Here is a 21,527-nt window from a genome sequence, read left to right as displayed (position 1 = left end):
GATGCGGCTTCTGCTTTGCATGAGTGAAGAAAAGAGCCAACAGTGAGAATGAATGCTACTCAATTAAACGGACGTAAAGATTTTCTGAGCCTGCAGCCAGGGTGGTATCCAACTTAGAAGTGGGTTTTGGGGTTAAAGCTAACTTCATGGAAACAACGTTATACAAGGTGACTAAAAATCACAGTCCAGCTCAAAACACTTCCCCCAAAACATGGCCTTACTGTAGCACACCACTCCCTCCTGTGCTGGCTGCACTGCAGGTCCCAACCTTCCTGCTCTAGCTGCTCTGAGAAAAAGCGATCAGAGCCCCAAAGGGGCCATGCAAGGTGCTCTGCCCAGCTCCAAGGCGCTGGAGGAGACTAAAACCAGAGGAATACTCGAGGAAGCGGGGTTGGCAGGGATCCTGAAGGGATACAGGATGGGAGACTGAGTGAGCTTGGGACCAGAGGTCCCTCAATCCTAGAGCACAAAGTTTGAATGTTACTCTGCAGGTAACCACCACGGGTGGTTTCAAGCCAGCAGGATGAGGCAATGACAGTTCACACCTGAAGGCCTCTGTGCTGGGAACCACAGTGCAGGTTGGAAGAAAGGGAATCGCGGCAACTGCCACAACCACTCAGGTGAGAGGGGCAGGGCAAAGTCAAGATCAGACAGGAGGAGGCTGAGTTGGACCAGGGTTAGCTTTATCTATGCAGGGTCAGACAGGAAATATTGTAGCCTTTGCAGGCCATACGATCTCTGTTGTGAGCACTCACCTCTACTGTGGCAGCATGAAGGCACTCACAGTCAATACCTAAACTACCAGGCATGCCTGTGTTTCAGTAAAACTTTACTGACAAAATCAGGCAGTGGTCCACTTTGGCCCACAGGTTGTCATGGGTCAACTCCTGATCAAGATGCAGCTTTAGAGATCCTCCAACTTTAAGAACCTGTCAGGTAAGACAGATCTTAAAAAAAAAAAAAAAAAAAAAAAACCAGTAGCAGCAATGGCAAGAGAAGAAAGATGTGGGCGACTGCACTGAATTGGAAAGGTGAGACTCAAGGGAAACACCAAAACTAACCTTCAGGTTTCAAGTCAGCGAGGATGGACTCAAGTGGAGGGGACAAAAAAGTGAGCCACTGTGGGGCTGTTGTTGTGGCACAGCAGGTTAAAGCTGCCACCTGTGATGCCAACATCCCATTTGGGTGCCAATTCCTGTCCTGGATGCCCCATTTCCAATCCAGCTCACTGCTAATGCACCTGGAAAAGTAGAGAAAGATGGCCCAAGCGCTTGGGCCCCTGCCACCCATGTGTGAGACCCAGATGAAGCTTTTGGTTCCTGGCTTCAGCCTGGCCCAGCCCTGGGTATTGCGGCCGTCTGGGCAGTAAACCAGCAGACAGAAGATATCTCCTTCTGTCTCCCCCTCTCTATGTAACTCTTTCAAATAGAGGGAGGGAGGGAGGGAAGAAAGCAAGAGAGGGAGGGAGGGAAGGAGGGAGGGAGGGAGGGAAAATAAAAGAGAAAGGGAAGGAGGGAGGGACAGAGGGAGGGGAGCCAGTGTTGGAAGAAAAGAATGAGTTCCATTGCCAACCCACTGATTTCTCACACGCAGAGGCTGCACATGGAGTCACCAAGTTGCAAACACTGGAGGAATTTCACTGGGAAGAGTAAAATCTCCAGGGTCAGGGCACTGACGTCTGCATCCACCCATCTCCCTGCTCCGCACACCGCCTCCTTCCTGGCAGGCCCGGCGCTCACCTGGTAGAGGAATCTTTGGCTGAAGTGCTGCATGGCCCCCTGGAGCTGACTGCGCTGAGACTGCCACTGCTCGTAGCTCCGCACATACTCTGCTGTGGGGCGCTGCCACGTGGTGGTCCGTGTGTTGTGATCCACGTAGTAAAACCTGCCTCGGGGGTCTGTGCGTTTTTCCCAGCTGGAAACACAAAGTTCAGAATTAATATGGTGACCTGGATGCCCACTGTGCCTCTCCCCAAATTCTAGAAAAATCTCAGGCTGGCTAATAAGGAGGGGCTGGGAGGGGGCCAAACTGTGGTGTCTGGCCAGGGACTTGGCTGCTCTGGGAGGCTCAGCCAGATACACCCCAATCACAGAAGCTTCTGGGGCTTCCATGATTAGGGCAGACTGTGGTTGCCTCCGCGGTAACCAAGCCTTCCCTGCTACCAGCTCCTGATTTCCATTCGTGGGACTCGTGGTTCCGGGGAAGCTGCTGCTGTTCCCACTCCTAGAGCTGCAAGCAAGGCTCATTAACCCAGGCGCAGGCACGCAGCCGACACTGGGCCAATGAGGGCGGCCTCAGGATTCTGGCACGGAGTTCTAGGAAAGATGAGAAAACAGAGCTTCTCATCCCTGCTGAAGGTGCTTGAGAAAGACACAGTCCCGGGAGCCCGCGGCTATCGCTCTGGACCCACGGTGTGGCAGAGCAGAACAACAGGGGAAAAACCAGCTGCCTGCTGACACTGTTAAGCCACTGAACCCAGCTTTACTTGAACTCAGGATTCATATCTAGAATTTTCACTCACATGAGCCAATAAATTCCCTTCACTATTTAAGCCAAGTTGGGTAACAATTTTTGTTAGTTGCAACCGGAACTACCCCGATACAAAGTGCCAACAAAAACACACTGCATGGCTGTAAGAGGAGGAGTGGTTCAGACAAAAGCAGGACTCTCCCCACTGCAAACTTTCCAGAGCAGGTCCTAAAACACCCGTGGGCCAGGTGCAGCGACAGCAGAAAAGAAGAAGCCGCTTCGGGGCTTAGGCAAACCTTAATCCCCACACAGAAGTGATCAAAAAAGCAAAGAACTTTCTAGGGTGATGGAAGTTTTCTAATCTCCATACGCACTTTTCAAAACTAAGCAGACTGAGCCCCTGTTCTGGTGCAGCAGGTGACTCTGCTGCTTGCAATGTCAGCATCCCATACCAGAGAACCAGGCCAAGTGCTAGCTACTTCACTTCTGATCCAGCTTCCTGCTAATGCACCTGAGAAAGCAGTGGAGGATGGCCCAAGTGCACCCATGGGGGAGACCAGGACAGAGTTTCAGGTTACTGGCTTCAGCCTGGACTAGCCACAGCCATTTTGGCCATTTGAGGAGTGAACCAGCAGATGGAAGATCTCTTTCGACTCTCCCTCTCTCTGTCACCCTGCCTTTCAAATAAATGAAATAAATCTTTAAAATTAATAATAATAATAATAATAATAATAAAAAACAACTAAGCAGACTATCCCTGAGAAGTGTGCACCCCAATGTGTGTAAACTATACAAGGTTAAAAATCAACTTGGATATAACCCAGCCTCCATTATCTACCAGTTTACAGGAAAGACAAGGGATAGAGGAAAGTGTGACATCACACCACAGGGACACAATCAGCCACATTCAAAATAAAAGAAATTCTACAGGACAAATGCCTAGGTTCTTCACCAAATAAAATAAGAAAAAAATAAGAAATTAAACATAAGAGGGACTTGGAAGACTTACACAGGTTCTTCAAAAAGTTCATGGAGTTAGAAGACACATTTTGATACAAAACAATTTTGAAATCCTTGTAAAGCTTTTTCTTAATCACATTGCCCAGGAACTTTCCAAAGACCCTGCTTATCAGCCAAAAGTAAAGTGTTGACCTTGGATTTGAATTTGATTCAAACAAATCAGGCATAAAAACATATATTTAGGACAACTGAGGACCTTGGAATAGGGGTTGAATATGGTATGACTTAGGAAATGTTGTGTTGGGTGGGATAATAGTGTTGCTATTTTTAAATTTTTATTTTATTTATTTGAAAGGCAGAGAGAGAGATCAACTGATTGGTCTTCCATACACTGGTACACCCTCCAATCGACTGCCGCAGCCAGGGCTGGGCCAGACGGAAGCCAGCAGTGTACGCCTCAGGATGTGCGCTAGCAGGAAGCTGCAATGGACAGTGGAGTCAGGACTCAAACCAGGCACCCTTCCAGGGGATGTGGGCATCCCAAACAGCACCTGAATGGCTGTGCCAAATGCCTGCCCCGTTTTTGTGCTTTTGTTTTTGTTTTTATTCTCACCTGTTAGATACATATGCGATGCATTTATGGGGCAAACAATATGGGATTTGCTATGAAATTCAGCAGCCCCTACTGAGAAGTAGGAGGACAGATGAAACACAATGCTACTGATTATTAGGGCCGGAGGAGAGTTCCAAGGGATTCCTTGTATCATCCTTTCAAATCTCGTATCTGTCTCAAATGTTCTACTTTGTGGTTGGCAGAGTAAAGAAAACAAAGAACGAGACTGCAACCACAGAAGGCAGGGCTGACCCAAGCAAAGGGGGCCCAGTACTGTTACACTGTGTGCCCTCAGTGCTGGAAGGCCTCCCCCCTACCCACGTTCATTGCCTCTGGATTCTCATCTCACTCACGTGACGGCTGTGCCTCAGCCTGGCGTTTCCCTCCATGAGCCTCCTCACCGACTTTTTCTGCTACCTCTTCAAAGGTCTGTTAAAACCTATGGCCTCCCTAAAAATGGCCTTCCCTGAAGCAGTTCCCGAGCCACACTGCCAGCCTCCACACCTGTCCGGGTTCTGCCTGCCAATCTTCCCTTCACAACCTTCACAACCTTCACTGCCAGCTCCCTTATGGGATGCAACTGCACCATCACCATCCCCATCGAGGTCAGCCAGTCATATGGCCCAAGGGCTTCTTCTGTTGACTCCTTGCCCTTGACTTTCCATTTCTGTGCCCAAATCTAAAGCACTTCGCCACGGGCCTACTGCAACCTGCCCTGAAATAATCTCCCCCTCCGATCCAGCCAATAAATGGCCCTTTAGACTGAACCCACAGGTCCTGTCGCTGTGTTGTGGCGCAGGTTAAGCTGCCTCTTGGGACACCAACCTCCCATACTGGATTGCCTGGGATACCATCCTGGCTCCCCTGCTTCTAATCCAGCTTCTTGTTAATGTGCTTGGGAAGGCACCAGATGATGGCCCAAGTCTGGGTCCCTGCCACCCACATGGAAGACTTGGATGGAGTGCCAGACTCCTGGCTCTGGCTTGGCCCAGCCCAGGCTGTTGTGGGCACTGGGAGGTGAACCAGTGGATGGACAATGTCTGTTTTTTTCCTTTTTTTAAAGAATTTATTTATTTACTTATTTGAGTGACCCAATGGATGGAAGATCGATCTCTCTCTTTCCCTCTCTCTCCTCTCTCCTTCCCTTCCTTTGTAACTCTGCCTTTTGAATATATCAAGGTTTTAAAAATAAATAAAAAGTGAGCTATTGAATAAATAAATAAAAGTGAGTCAGAAACATGCTGATGGGAAGTGCTGTGTGCCCGGCCCGGGGCAGGGGAGGAGGGGCTGTCTGCTGCCCACTCCCAGTGTGGAGCGACCCAGCAGAGACTCAACTGTTTCACTGAAGGTCTCCAAATATCACAACTCTATTTCCTTCAACTGATCACTTTCCCCAGGCAAAAAAATATATATATATCACCCCCAAGTCTTTAGCTGGGTCTAAGCCTTTTTTAGGAGCTCATCTGTGCCTTCAGCTATGGCTTATGATCCAAGGCTGGTCCTGCTCCCAGGGTCAGCATCCATCACATAGCCCTGTGTGTGCATGTGTGTGCACATGTGTCAGAGGAATGGGGTAACAGCTGACAACCTGGAAACTACCTATCTTCCGCAAAAATGTTCACCTTCTCTTTTGCCTTTAATCTACTCCACACCCCTCTTTGGTGCCTCCCTTTGCTGAGGCCTTCCCAGGCTGCATGGGGTGCAAACTGGCCGGCTTCCTCGTGGGTACCACACGCGGCAAGCTTGGGCTTCAGCTTCCTGAGCTCCTTCATTTATCTGTCAACAGCTGAACTGTGATCAGTGCTTCTCCTCTTCCACGCCTGTGTCGTTGAGGATGTCTGCTTTTCTCACTCCTTTACCGCCATTTTGGTGTTTTCAGTTAGAATGCAAACATACACATGTTCACTCTGCATATTTAGCAACTCCTCAGCTGTGGTGGATTTCCAACTTTCAAGGAGCATGACCTCACCTTTTATTTCAGATGAAACCTAATGCAGACTCACAGCATAAAACACAGACCTGCAGCTGCAGGCCCAGGCAGCTGTTGCATCTTACCAAACCCGAGGGCATCCCTGGGGACACTTGGAGCATCTTTGTTTAACAGACCGACTGCTCCAGCAAAACTGCCCCGTGCATCATGCCCTACATGTGGCTTACGCTCCCTTACGCATGCTGGTGCCTCCAGTGAACACGTGTCTGGCTGTCCGTATTTAAGTCTAGCTTTTGATGCCAGAATGTGATCCATCCCCAACCCCACTGCTCTACTATGACCACTCGGATCCGAGGAACGCTCAGTGACTGATGAGCAAATGACCGCGTGCAACCTTAGCTATCAGGCCCAGTATTCTTTGCTCCTGCATAAAACGACCAGTCCTCAACCAGGACCCCATGGGACCCCATGGGCCTGCTGAAGGGGTGGCCGTCACAAAGGGAGCCCCGTGCCTCAGGCCTTGCTCCGCACTGACCAAGTCTGCTGAGACAGAGGCTCCACTGCTCTACCACAGTCAGGACCTCCCTGGGTAGGACGTCTCCCAATAACTAGTGACAGGTCTAAGCGCTCATTCTGTTCTCGCTGGGTTCCCACACGCAGCAGAAGAGGCTCAATGTGCTTGGTCTAAAACTCAGGGAGAACTCCCGAGTTTTTACTCCATGTGGAATAAAAAGCAGACTCACACCCTGGGCTACAATATAACTTTTCTGGAAATGAAAAAATATACTGTACTATCAACCTAGGAACTCAAAGAGTAAACCCCCTTCCTCCCTCACGAGACACCACTGAGGGACCGCCATGTGGCCAATCAGGTTAAGGTACCACCGGCGATAGACACCACTGAGGGACCGCCACGTGGCCAATCAGGTTAAGGTACCACCGGCGATACCAGTATCCCATACCAGCACCAGTTTGAGTCCCAGCTGCTTCACCTTCAATCCAACTCCCCGCTAATGCACCTCTGAAAGCAGTAAAAGATGGCCCAAGTCCAGTGGGCTGCAGCACCCATGTGGGAGGCTTGGAGGATGCTCCAGGCTTCTGGCTTCGGCCTGGTCCAGCCCTGGCCTTTGCGGCTACTTGGGGAGCAAACCAGTGGAAGGAAGATCCTTCTCGTTCTCCATCTCTCTCTCTTCCCCCTCCCTCTGCCTTTCAAATAAACAAGTAATAAATCATTTTTAAATTAAAAATAATGAGACACCATTGAATATTTTTACTTACATCCCACCCAAATGCTCACCAGGTCAAGGACCACACAGACCAGGAGGTTCAGGGCCAGCAGCAGCAGCACACTTAGAGGTTCTGCCACATTTACAGTCACACATTGTAAATACACAAAGCACAAGTGTGCAACACGGACTGGTAAAGTCAAGGTGTAAACTGTTACACATTTCAAGAAATTTGAATATTGACTGGGTCTATGACGGTGTGGAGGAAATACATCAATGACATTGTGGTTTCACTTGCAATAAGCACTCTTCCCCATCCCCCCACCCCGCCCCAGAAACACATACTGAAATGTGGATAAACGATATGATGGTTAAGACTGACTCCAAATGATTCAGATGAGGGTTAGGGGAAAGAAGAGGGGGGATTACAGAACAGGAACTGGCAGATTTTTCTATCACAGGCCACAGAGTAAAACTATTTCAGGCCTTGTGGCCCACACAGTCCTCTGTTGCAATAATTCAACTGTGTCACTGAAGCACAAAAGCAGCCACAGACAATAAGTAAAGAAGCAAGTGTGGCTCCACCCCAATACAACTTTATCTGAAAAACCAGCGGAGGGCCAGACTTTGTCCGCAGAGGTTTACAGTGGTCCCAGGTATAGGTCAAACAAAACTAGTCATGGCTTGATAATTAGTGAAGCTGAGTGGGGACCCTGTAGGGGCTTGTCTGCCTGTGGACCCTGTGGGGGTTTGTCTGCCTGGTCCCTCTACTTTGTACACATTTGAAATTTTCCATTTCCATAATAAAACGTCTAACTTTTTAAAAATTAAATTAAGCCAAAGTCAGTGTGACTCTGGTAAGTTCATCTGACTTCAAGAGAAAACAGAAACAGAGTGTGCACCAGTGAAGGCAGATTCTGAGCTTCCTTCCCAGAAGGGGAAGAATGAGAGGAAAAGGCAGCCATTCTACTGGAAAACTGAGCTAACAGCAGCCATCGGTGGAAACTTGCAGGGCCAGGGGCTGAGGCGGGGTTTGCCTGGCACACGCCTGACAGCTGAAGCAAACCAAGCCCAGGGCTCTCCCTGCTCCCCACCTCTGCCATGCCCCCCCCCCCCAAGCTTAGGAGGGGAAGGGTTGACGCAGGAGCCCTCCCTGGCTGCCTCACTGGGGCAGACCCTTTCCGTGAGCGGAATACCTTCCCTTTTCAAAGTTCCCATCGCGAGACCCCCGTGGAGAGAACTTCCCGCCCCTGGCAGACAGGGACTCAACCCCTCCCTCCCCATGGACCTGGACACGCTCCCCCTGGTTTTGGAGCCCTCAGCCGTGTTCTCACCAAGCTCGGCGGGACGAGATGCACTCTGCCTGGAGGAGCAGGTTGGGCACAGGGCACCGTGAACCCTGTGCCCAACAGCACCCTTTCTATCTCAGCCTCCTCATTCCCTAAAAGGTCAAGTCTACCCCAGACAGGAGAGCGGCACTAAGGTAACTGGATGGGACAAGCAACCAAGTGATCCAGGATAAGTATCACTGGACTCTGCTATCCCGAAGAAAGGAACCAGACACATGGTCCTGTCGGGGACATCTCTGTGCACACGTATGACTGAGGGCACAGAGACGCCAAAGGCTTGGGAGGCTACCCCAGCCCTCCTTCCTCCAGGATCCAACACCTACGCTACTTCTGAGCATCACCTAACAAAGCCCATGGCCAACACAGTGCATGTGGGGCGAGAGGAGAAAACGTAGAAGAGGAAGACTAAGGAAAGGAATGGGGTGGAGTGGAGTGGACTGGACTGGAGGAGAATGGAACAAGAAAGAGTGAGGCAAAAAAAAAAAAAAAAAAAAAAAAACCGGATGGCAGTGGCAGGAACACCAGCCTGGGGACTTGTCGGTTCACGCCTTACCCTGGAGGAAGAGGCCGCTCCCAGGTGGTAGTCTTGGTATTGTGGTCAACATAATAGACACGCCCGTTGGGCAGCTCTCGCTGCTCCCACCTGAAAAGCAAAGTCAAGGGTAGCATGAAATACACAGTTGGAATGCATCAGCCCCTGTCAGACAGGAAGTTCTTATCAGTGACGTGACCAATGTAGAAGAAACAGCAAAGAAGACTGCCAAGAGCCATCCAGAGGCTAGGCCACCCAGTGCTGGCGCTCCACGGAATCAACGTGCGAGGAGAACACACCACGGCTCACTCTGAATTCCCCTAAACGATCAATGTGAATCTACGGTCCATGGATTTTTTTTTTTTTTTTGGACAGGCAGAGTGGACAGTGAGAGAGAGAAAGAGAGAGAAAGGTCTTCCTTTGCCATTGGTTCACCCACCAATGGCCGCTGCGGCCAGCGCGCTGCGGCCGGCGCACTGCGCTGATCTGAAGCCAGGAGCCAGGTACTTCTCCTGGTCTCCCATGCCGGTGCAAGGCCCAAGGACTTGGGCCATCCTCCACTGCCTTCCCGGGCCACAGCAGAGAGCTGGCCTGGAAGAGGGGCAACTGGGACAGAATCCGGCACCTTGACCGGGACTAGAACCCCGTGTGCCGGCACTGCAGGTGGAGGATTAGCCTATTGAGCCGTGGCGCCAGCCAGTTCATGGATTTTTCTAAGTCATCATTCCTTGGCTGTTTCAGAATCAAAGGTCTCTTTAGGAATGTGATGGAAGCTGAGGATTTTTTCCTTCCAAAAGTCACTTATAACAAAACTAAGTAGGTAATTTCTGAGTTGTAAGGATTCCTCCAAAAATGTATGGACCCTCCTACTTCTATAGCCTGCGTAGCCTGTTAAAGTCACAATGCACGTGACTGCTCCCATTCTCCTGGCATCACATATATTTGTGGTCAAGTTCACTTCTGAAAACAGGATTCATTTTACAAGGGGTCTTTACCAGAGGTCTGAGTGAGTCAAGAAACACAGGAAGTCTTACATACTGACTGCTCTACCAGTGAGGCTCCATGCAAGTTAAGGTAGGCTCAGGGTGCTAATAAGAGGGGCTCAGCTGTGCTGACAGGTAGCAGGTGACTCAGAGAGAACCCAGGAGCAGGACCAGCACAAACACAGACCAGGACCACCTATCCCCCACACCCATCATGCACACAGCATCTGACGACAGTTCCGCTTACCCAGAATATAGTAACCTTTTTATAAAGGATGCAAAATGCTATTTATAGGACTTACCACTTTAAAAAAGATGAAAACGGTCTACTTCTACTTTTGGGCACTGCCTGGGGAAGGCGGCCTTTCCCGGACAGCTAGTAGAGCGGGCTCTGCGGTAATGCTTGTTTGGAAGACACGCATTTGTTCCATCGTGAGTGTAATGTAAAGTTCCCGTCTGCATATGCAGGGTTTCTCACGAGAAACACTAGGTGAACACAGCAAACATTCCCTAGCTAAACCCGGTCGCAGAGAACTTCGCACAGGCACGAGCTGGCTCAGTTTACCACGCGTTACACACCACACCAGGCACATCTGGTGCTCAGCTCCTGTCTGCCTCAGACAGCCCTCCTTGCACCCCCTCACAGCACGGCAACGAGCCGCAGCCCTCCTGACACCTGCTTCCACGGCCAACTTCAGCTTTCCTCAAGGGAAAATACCGTATTTCCTGTAGCGTCATTGGTTCCTTACTCATTTAACATGCGTAAAACTGTGCTCCTGTTGTTATTAAGCGCTTTTTTTTTTTTTTTAACATGTGGCTGAAAAGCTTCTCAAGTGTAATGGCCTCAGCCCATTTTCCCCCATAAGCTTTGTGGCTTCTACTGCGTGGTTTTGCATAGCGTGGCACTAAACGCAGAGCCGACTGCACAGAAATGAATGGCCTAACGTCTGTTCTGAAGCCTGGTACGTGTACTCTGCTGTATTCCACACCATTTCCATTGAAACTGGGGTGTCTCCGCAGCACGCTGCAGGGGCCAGGTCCTTGGAAGCTCGGTCAGAAGCAGAGACATGGGAGGTTTTTAAGTAAAGGAAGGGAAAGAAGAGGCGCCATCACCCACTGAGAAACCGCGATGAGCTAAGAGCTAATACGATATATATATATTTTTTAAGGTTTATTTGATTTATTTGAAAGAAGAATTACAGGGAGAGGTACAAAGAGAGAGAGAGAGAGAGCAAGAGAGGGGTCTTCTATCTGCTGTTTCACCCCCCCCAATGGCCACAATCAGAAGTCAGGAGCTTCTTCCAGGCCTCCCACATGGGTACAAGGGCCCAGAGACTTGGACCACCTTCTGCTGCTTTCCCAGGTACATTAGCAGGGAACTGAATTGGAAGTGGAGCAGCCAGGACTTGAACCAGGGCCCACACAGGATGCCAGTGCTGTATCCAGGGCTTTAACCTACTGTGCCACAGCACCGGCCCTTACCTCACACAATCCTTGCTTCTATCCTTTAGGGAGGGAAGGCCAACATCATTGAGCAACTGAGGCCCAGGGAAGCATAATAACTCTTATGTGGGATTCCAACTCCACTCTGCCCCTGAAACCTAGGACTTCTAGAATGTCTTCCGGAAAGGAAGAAACAGAGGAAAAGGAAGGTGAACTGGAATTTGTAGGGACCCCATTAAACGGAAAACAAGGTATAGTCCCCTTCCCAACCTCACAGCCACCAGGTTTCCCTCGCACTGGCATCGATGAAGGAGCCCTGTAGGATCCAGACAGCTGCGGGTATGAGTGTGTGCATTTCTAGGCTCTACCTTAATCCCAACCCTCTGTTCCTCTGTTCAGATTCCATCTACCAGAAGAAGCTGCCCCTCCTACACCTTGGGGAGGGCCAGCCCTGGTGGCTGCACACACAGCCCCTAAAAGGAGTCCACTGTGTTGAAAGACAAAATGCTGATGTTAAAAAGAAAAAAAATTTAGACAAATTACATTTCACAGATTGCTTGATCAAAGAACAATTCATGAATTGGGGAGCACCCAAAACAAGACAGGCTCAGAGTGCTCTGCTCAGCGGCAGGAGCAGCAGGCTCTGACAGGGCCAAACACAGGAGGCAGACAGAGAAGCCACCTGTGTGACGGCGATGCCCCAGCTTCATCTGGGCAAGGGCGCATTAGCTGGCTGCCTGTAACTGGCTGAAATTGGCTGCCTCTTACCAAAAGACACACTAAGTTAGGCTGCAGTGGGTTCATAAACGAAGTTAAGTTGCCGTTTGCTAGGTCAGGAGCTTCAAGCACAGTCTCAGGCTTACAACGTCCCACGTGCTTACTTAATAACCCAAATACCACAGAAGACGCCTGGGAACGTTTGCTCTCCTAGGTGTTTTGTTTTGTTTTGTTTTGTTTTGTTTTGGACAGGCAGAGTGGACAGTGAGAGAGAGAGACAGAGAGAAAGGTCTTCCTTTGCCATTGGTTCACCCTCCAATGGCCGCTGTGGCCGGTGCACCGCGCTGATCCGAAGGCAGGAGCCAGGTACTTCTCCTGGTCTCCCATGAGGTGCAGGGCCCAAGCACTTGGGCCATCCTCCACTGCACTCCCTGGCCACAGCAGAGAGCTGGCCTGGAAGAGGGACAACTGGGACAGAATCCTGCGCCCCGACCGGGACTAGAACCCGGTGTGCCGGCGCCGCAAGGCGGAGGATTAGCCTAGTGAGCCACGGCGCCGGCCTTCCTAGGTGTTCTTGCTCAAGTTTCTGACTGCACAGAATCCTGGGGATTGACTCCAACGCCTCGGTCCCTTCCTCCTACCACATGGCAAAAGGAAGATCTTCAAACTTCATTCCATATCCTGTTAACAGGGTAGAATCTTCCGTATTCAGAGGCCAGATCAAAATGTACAATGGGGGATTGGCACTGTGGCATATAGAGTAAAGCCGCCGCCTGCAGTGCATCTCTTGTGGGCACCAGTTTGAGTCCTGGCTGCTCCACTTCCTGTCCAGCTCTCTGCTATGGCCTGGGAAGCTGTAGAAGATGGCCCAAGTCCTTGGGCCCCTGCACTCCCATGAGAGACCCAGAAGCAGCTCCTGGCTCCTGGCTTTGGATTGGCACAGCTCCGGCCATTGTGGCCAACTGGGCAGTAAACCAGTGGATAGAAGACCTCTCTCTCTCTCTCTCTCTCCCTCTCCCTCTCCTCTTCTCCCTGTGTAACCATGACTTTCAAATAAATAAATGTATCTTTAAAAAAAGAAAAGAAAATGTACACTGGGGGAAGTTAAAGATCTTCTCCCCACCCCCACCTCCTGCCATGCCTTTCTGAATTAAAGACAAAGCAGAGCGGATGCCACCAGCTCCAGAGGCTGCCATCCCTGTGTGGCATCTGGGCAAGGAAGGCCACTAACAGACAGTGGCTTCACGCCAGCTCTCCAGCTCCTGTCTGCTCTGCAACACAGCAGCAAATCAGATGCTCTCTTTATTCATCTGCATCTGGAAACGAGCAAGGCACTTGGCTTCACAGCCAGGACTGAAAAATGGAAGCACTTGGAAGCAACGCCGCCAACCGCTCTCTCGTGACATTTGCTCCGAGCGTGATTTCAGCAGCTGACTACGCTCCAGCGCTCCCTAAGAGCTCGGCCAGATCCTTCCACTCCTGCAGGGCAGGGGCTCCGTGTGCAGCTGTGTAGCACACAAGTCCCCCACCCCCCAGCTCTAGTCTCCTCCTTCCGAAGTCACAGTTTGGAAGACAGGTGGGCTGCTCCTATTATGAGACAGAACACCTGGTGTAGCAACTAGAAATTAAAAAAAAAAAAAACCTAAAAACATTTTTTTAAATTCCAAAAACTGTTACAATTTTCATTTTATTGGCAGTCTCCACTTTGGATCTTTCATCTGAGACTAGGGGAGAACTCTGGCTTTATTCCACTTTGGCTAATATTTTCACTTGAAGACAGGATAACACTCCACACTGCACGGAGTAAACGCCTGGCACGGACACAGTGGTTTTCCCACGTGCTGCAGAGCCGAAAGCGGGGCTGAGTCCTCTTTCCTCCTTTTCGGGTTTCCGAGGCTCCTCCGAGTGCACAGGCCCAGACACGACGCGCCCCTCCCATCTTTGATCGCAGCTGATCCTGGAAACCAAAGTCTCTCTTTTGGGGGCTGTTATTGTCTGGCCAACCTCTAGGTCCTTCTGGGAACTCTCTCAATTGGCTCAGCTAGAAGGGCTGCCGGAGGAACAAGACCTTTCTTCCATTATCTTTTTTGACATCCATGTTTTTCCTTTTAAAACTGGACTCCTGCTCGGATTCAATGTGCACACGGGTCCTCCCTGATCCCTAACCTGGCCTCCCTCCCCCACCCTCATGGCTGTTCACAATTCACACAGATCTGTCCCCTTCACTCGTGTGGCACAGCTGCTCAATGCGTCTCTCACTTCTCCCCAGTAACTGCTGACCCACAGGGACTAAGCCTTCTGACTGTCTTGGTTTGGTCTCCCCATGCCAAGAAGGCGATGCTGGCATTGGCTTTTAATCAGCATGGCCCTGTCATGGGTTAGGTTCAGTCCCTTACAAGCATCTTCGTCACACTGAGATTAAAAGGCCTGACAAGCAAACCACCCATGGGTCTCAGCCCCACATCTTGGTCACGTGGGTCACATCCACTCCCACTGAAGAGCTTTCTTTGATGCTCTCAGAAACCGTGTTCAAAGCACCGAGTTTGTACCAGGTCCCTACCCAACATATTGCTCCCTGGCCTTCAATGAGTAGCATTCAGCTGGGCCGGGGACGGCATGGGGTCTTCGTTTTCTAAAGCACTTGAAAAGCCTTTTCCAATTTCAATCCATCTTAGTCACTTTTCTTGTTCCTGTATTATCCTCGCTCCAAAGTGTGTTCTTTTTTTTTTTTTTTTTAAATAAAGACTTATTTATTGATTGACTTGAAAGGCAGGGCAACAGAGAGAAGAGAGAAGAGAGAAGAGAGGAGAGAGGAGAGAGAGAGAGAGAGAGAGAGAGAGAGAGAGAAAGATCTTTCATCTACTGGTTAACTCTCCAAATGCCTGCAACAGCTAGGGCTAGGCCATGCCAACGCCAGAAGCCAGAAGCCAGAAGCCAGAAACCAGAAGCTAGAAGCCAGAAGCCAGAAACTCCATCTGGGTCTCCGACATGGTGGCAGGAGCTCAAACACGTGTACCACCATCCACTGCCTTCCCGGGAAGCTGACCACAACACTGGCTCCCCCAGTGGGCTCTGACTGCCCTTTGCTTAGCTGTGTATCTTCCTCCCCTCTATGATGAATTCCCTGGCTGTTGCAGACATTTGCGGGGTGCATCCATGGATGGAAGAGCACTCTCTCTCTCTCTCTCTCTGTCACTCTGCCTTCCAAATAAATTAAAAGAAAATTTTTAAAGACACAAAAACTCAAATATCATATTATTCATTAATATGTTCATTGTTCATTTCTGATTGGCATGGGCACTGGGCATTGGAAAAGTTGATTCTCAACTGAAATTCACTCTCTCCAACAGAAAACAAGATCATTCCAAAACCCTCACGCAATCTAAAGAAAACGTGCCCTGCTGCTTACTTAGACAAAAACTAAATGTCAACAAGAATACGTTAGAAGCAGTCAAGTATTCTTAAAGCTTCCTATGCAGAAGTTCTACTCCCCACAGATGAAAAAAAGGACATGAAAATCATATTGCTGTATTTTATGTTCCTATAATAAATGCCTCTGAATCCAGTCCCCCTCCCACCAAGCTCTGGCCTCTTCCGGGGTGAGCTCTAAGATTTACTTCCTCTGCAGGGATGTTTTCAGACTGTTTTATGAGTCAGAAATCGGAGTGCAATGGAACACAGCTCCTGCTCACTGTTTTTATTGCTTCAGTAGGTTCTTTGTAAACTGGGAAGGAAATGTGTTAAATTCAGTCCTTCCCCCAAGAACCCTTCCTGAAATATTGAACTAGGCTTTAAATCTAAGCACACCAAACTCCTTTTAATAACACCAACAACCCGCGCTTTATGGCCTCTGGGCACAGCAGCAGCTACAGAGGCTCCAGAATTCAGCCTGGTTTTCTTCTCCTTCCCTCTGCAGCCATTCCGTTTGCTCTGCCCTGGAAAAGTCCCCAGAGCTCTTCATGGAAGCTGGCAATACCAAAATACATGCTTTCACAGGGAGGCAAGACGGGAGGAAAAGGAACATGCAAACATGGTTTTAAAACATTTTTGCAGATAAAAGGTTGGCAATGCAGGGAAATGGTCACTCTCAAAAATGGGTGGTGGGAGCAAAAATGGGTACCCTGTTTCCAAAGGACAATCTGGTAACCTGGTCAAAACCCTTACTGCAGGAACACCCCTTAGGTATAAGCAGATCTGTTAAAACAGTTACAGAAAAACTGGAAACAACATAAATGCCCCCAATTGGAGGACTAATAAAATAGAGTATGTTATTCTTAATGAAAAGTCATCTGTTGAAATTAACATTGTAGGGGCCTGTGCTAGGGGGTAGCAGGTAAAGCTGCTGCCTGCAGTTCTTGCATTCCATATGGGCGCCAGTTCAAGTCCCAGCTGCTCCACTTCTGATCCAGCTCTGCCATGGCCTGGGAAAGCAGTAGAATATGGGCCAAGTGCCTGGGCCCCTGCACCCACGTGGGAGACCCAGAGGAAAATCTTGGCTCCTGGCTTCGGACTGGCACAGTTCTGGCTGCTGCAGCCAACTGGGGAGTGAACCAACAAATGGAAGATTCTCTCTCTCTCTCTCTCTCTCTGCCTCTGCCCCTCTGTAACTCTGACTTTCAAATAAATAAATCTTTAAAAAAAAACATCATAAATGAATACTGACTTGTTCAGTTGTTTACAATATAATGGGTAGAAAAGAAAGTTCATAAATAACATACCTAAAACCACCAAAATTTTGTTTAAAAATTATATAACTATACAGTTTTTCAGTAAATCTAAAATTTCACTAAGGAAGCTGCCACTGTAGTACAACAGGTTAAGCCACTCTCTGCACTGCCAGCATCCCACATGGGTGCCGGTTTAAGTCCCAGCTGCTCCTCTTCTGATTTAGCTCCCTGCTAATGCGCCTGGGAAGGCAGTGGAAGATGGCCCCAAGTACTTGGGCCCCTGCCACCCACCTGGGAGACCCAGATGGAGTTCCTGACTCTTGGCTTAGGCCTGGCCCAAGTCCAGTCATTGCAGTCTTTTGGGGAGTGAATCACTGGACCATTGGATAGAAGACCTCTTTCTCTCCCTCTCCTTCTCTCTCTCTCTCTTTCTCATATTATCTTTGAAATAAATACAGATTTTTTACAAGTTTCACTAAGAGGGGCCAGCGATGTGGCACAGTGGGTTAAAGCCCCAGTCTGCAGCGCCAGCATCCCAGCCGGTTCAAGTCCCAGCTGCTCCTCTTCTGATCCAGCTCTCTGCTATGGACTGGGAAAGCAGAAGTTGGCCCAAGTCCTTGTGCCCCTGCTCCTGCGTGGGACACCTGGAAGAAGCTCCTGGCTGCTGACTTCGGATCGGCTCAACTCTGGCCGTTGTGGTCATTAGGGGAGTGAATCAGTGGAATGGAAGACCTCTCTCTCTCTGGCTCTACCTCTCTCTGCAACTCTTTCAAATAAATAAAATAAATCTTTTTAAAAAAAGTTTCACTAGGCCCGGTCGGGGCTCCGGATTCTGTCCCGGTTGCCCCTCTTCCAGGCCAGCTCTCTGCTGTGGCCCGGGAAGGCAGTGGAGGATGGCCCAAGTGCTTGGGCCCTGCACCCCATGGGAGACCAGGATAAGTACCTGGCTCCTGCCATCGGATCAGCGCGGTGCGCTGGCCGCAGCGTGCCAGCGGTGGCAGCCATTGGAGGGTGAACCAATGGCAAAAGGAAGACCTTTCTTTCTGTCTCTCTCTCACTGTCTACTCTGCCTGTCAAAAAAAAAAAAAAAAAAAAAAAAAGTTTCACTAGGAAAGAAAAAGGGACTGCCAAATAAGCTATGATAGATTCATGGTTATAAATCGCATCCTTGGCCTGCGCCGCGGCTCACTAGGCTAATCCTCTGCCTGCGGCGCCGGCACACCGGGTTCTAGTCCCAGTCGGGGCATCGGATTCTGTCCCGGTTGCTCCTCTTCCAGGCCAGCTCTCTGCTGTGGCCCACAAGTGCAGTGGAGGATGGCCCAAGTGCTTGGGCCCTGCACCCCATGGGAGACCAGGAGAAGTACCTGGCTCCTGGCTTCAGATCGGCACAACGTGCCGGCTGTAGCAGCCATTTCGGGGGTGAAACAACAAAAAAAGGAAGACCTTTTTCTCTGTCTCTCTCTCACTAACTCTGCCTGTCAAAAATAAATAAATCACATCCTGATTTTAAAGATACTGAAGTGGAATAAAATGGATATCAAAATGAAAATGTAAGGTTGCATGCATGTGAGTACAATTATTACAGTTTCAGAGTAGGGAAACATGTTAGATAAGACACTAAAGGCCCATGAAAAATTTGACTATTTTGTTTTTCTTTTTTTGTTTTGTTTTGTTTTGATAGGCAGAGTGGAAAGTGAGAGAGAGAGACAGAGAGAAAGGTCTTCCTTTGCCGTTGGTTCACCCTCCAATGGCTGCTGTGCTGATCCGATGGCAGGAGTCAGGTACTTCTCCTGGTCTCCCATGGGGTGCAGGGCCCAAGCACTTGGGCCATCCTCCACTGTACTCCCTGGCCACAGCAGAGAGCTGGCCTGGAAGAGGGGCAACCGGGACAGAATCCTGCGCCCCGACCAGGACTAGAACCCGGTGTGCCGGCGCCGTAAGGCGGAGGATTAGCCTAGTGAGCCGCGGCGCCGGCCAAATTTGACTATTTTGAGATTTAAGCTTCTGTATAACAAAAGTACATGAACAAAGTGAAAAGAAGAGCTACAGAGGAGGAGAAAATGTTTGTGAGGCAAATCACGAAGCATTTTGTATCCAGCACGTATCAGGGACCGTGCAGTTGAAGACGATAACTCGGGTAGCCACGCAGGAAAACGGGCAAAAAGGAAACCAAGGAGCCAAACCCAAACATCAAAAAGAGGCTCAATCATGGGGTAACTGAGGAAACTCGAATTAAAACCACCAGGAAACACCACTGCCATCCGTGGGCCTGGTCGGAATGAGAAGGCCTGGCCGATCTACCAGGGATGCAGGCTCCCAGGGGCGTGCCTGGACCGCGGGCTCTGAGAAAGCAACTTGACGGTTAGTCACTAGAGCCCAAGTTCTTCATCCCCTCCAGTGGGGAAACACAGAAAGACGCAAACGGTGCACAAAAACGCATCCATTACAAACTTCACTGCAGCAAGGTTTATACTTGCATAGAAAGAAGAGAATCGATAGGTTTGCACCTGCTCACACAACAGAATATCACACAGCAGTTGAAATGTGCCTCAAATGCCACGGATTTCTGTCTTCAGGGAATGGGATCAAAGAGAAGTTCACACACAGGACGTCCAACTGTACTGGTCACCTCCTATTCATCCAGGGGCTAACGAGAGAGGAAGACCTCCAGCACATCAGTGCAGTCTCATGAAGGCCTGAACGGCTTTCCTGTATTCGTCACCACTCACACCAGCATGCTTGCAGTAGCGTGGAATCAAAACACACTTTAAAAGCACATAAGATAAGATGATCAAATTTTGGTAGAATTGTGTGTGGATATCCTCGTATGTGATGTCAGGCAAACTGTTTCAGGTTTGCGCATTTGCAGGATGAACATAAAAGTAGCTCCCTCACAGAGTTGTGAAACCTACATCAAAAAAACCCACGTATGAAAGCCAGCAGCCCCCTATACATTGTAAACGGTTAGCACACACACAGCTATGTAGGACTGACAGTCAGGAAGAGAACACACACACGGTACATGGTACACGGTACACGGTACACGGTGTACACCAAACGCCACAAGTTAGATCTGGGTGGGTGTTGTCTCTCGCTGTGTTTTTCTCTACTATCCCATCAGTGGGATTTTATAGGAAGATTTACAGAACAAAGTGTCTCAAACATTAAGGACTACTGAGAATGTGAGATCACGTAGCTCTCATTCAACAGACACTTCCCACTGCGCGTCTCTAGAGGCCAAGTGCCGTGCTGGGGACACAGAAGCGGACACAATAATCCCGGCTGTTGAGTTCTTGAGGAAGTGTGTGAAAATGAAAATCAGTAATTCTGCATGAAGACACACACCTGGGGAGGGCAAGAATACGTCACGGCCCAGCCTCTGACAGCAGGAGAATCCATGGAAATAAGCTGCCTGTTCCGAGGTGAGGCGGCGGAGCCAGACATGCATCCTGTTTGGCACGGCTCGAGCACCTAATAATCGTCGCAGAGCCAAGAACGAAATCAGTCTAGGGGGAAGGCCCCCACGCCCTGCTATAATCCCTTTAATCGGGCACTACTCAAAGCGAGGCCCATGGCCCAAAGTGCTCGTTACTGCCCCATGACTAGAAGAGTATAGAAGTTTCTCAAAGAGACTTGGTCCCTTTGATGTTGCTTCAACATCCAGATATGTGACCAGTAGTTTCATCCCTCTGAACAAAGCACAGAACAAAAGGATCTGTAACGGATTACAAAGCTAAAAATACAACAGCCACAACCAAGGACTGGGTCTTCACAAATCACTTGGGAAGCACTGCGTTAGAACTCCTTGGCCTACGCTCTTTGCCTATTGCTGAGCGTGACTCTGGAACGAAATCCGATGGCAGCAGCTGCTTTGTAACTTAGCAGAGACACTCCCAGTGCCAGCGTCTCTCTACAAGGTCTCCACAAACACCACCACAGGACTGCTGCAGGGCTGCCATCACTGACAGCGTCTCTGGGACCACGTAGACAAAGTCTCTCCGGGTCTCCACGACTGGGCGAAACAAGAGGGGAGGTGGCATATCCAAGAGATGCAGAAAACAGCCCCTCCTCAATGTAGCCCACTCCCAGGCAGGAAACGACAGGGAGCCAATGACTGAGGGAGCAAGCGCCAGTGTGGAGCGGCGGGCTGCGCTGAGCCGGCCGGCTGAGCTGCGCTGGCCGTCCAAACACAACGCCCTCCCTTATGTAAGAAACCGCAGGGGTGTGCACTGCCAGGGTGAAATAATGTGCCTCTGTGTGTGAGGGGCAGAGCAGGCTGCAGAGCCTGGATACACTTGCAGTTGTTCAAAGCCACACACACACAGTCTGGTAATAAGCACTCGGTCCCCCAAGCAGGCTCAGCGCTGATAAAAACCAGACGCCAGGCCAGCTGACAAAAGCAGCCTCACTTCCAGTTGTCCCCTGCCTGGACCACTGTCTCAGGAGCCTCCAGAACCTTCCAGCACCCGTCCCTTATAGAGCAGACATTTGCAATCTGAAAACGTCACACTCTTCCAGGGGTTTCCTTCAAGCTAAATGGAAAGCTACAGAAAGGACGTTTTAGAGACAGAGAGAGAAAGGGACATGAAGTACTGTATTTGTAACTGTATTTGGTCCCTAAAATACGCACATGTGTCT

General features: G+C 49.8%; 1 protein-coding gene across 1 annotated transcript in view; it reads right to left on the bottom strand.

The window, feature by feature from the left end:
• Positions 1-21,527, bottom strand: part of WWP2 (WW domain containing E3 ubiquitin protein ligase 2) — a 157,728-nt gene that overhangs the window by 18,105 nt on the left and 118,096 nt on the right. Inside the window, exons 9-10 of the mRNA XM_002711669.4 lie at positions 9,101-9,190; positions 1,740-1,914 (exon numbers count right to left, since the gene is read on the bottom strand). Of these exons, the coding sequence (XP_002711715.3) occupies positions 1,740-1,914; positions 9,101-9,190 (265 nt within the window). The remainder of the gene's footprint in view (positions 1-1,739; positions 1,915-9,100; positions 9,191-21,527) is intronic.

The sequence above is a fragment of the Oryctolagus cuniculus genome, chromosome 18 (genome assembly GCF_964237555.1).
Source record: "Oryctolagus cuniculus chromosome 18, mOryCun1.1, whole genome shotgun sequence".
Taxonomy (NCBI): Eukaryota; Metazoa; Chordata; class Mammalia; order Lagomorpha; family Leporidae; genus Oryctolagus; species Oryctolagus cuniculus.
Note: the sequence above shows the minus strand (reverse complement) of the source record. Positions and strands in the feature narration are given on the sequence as shown.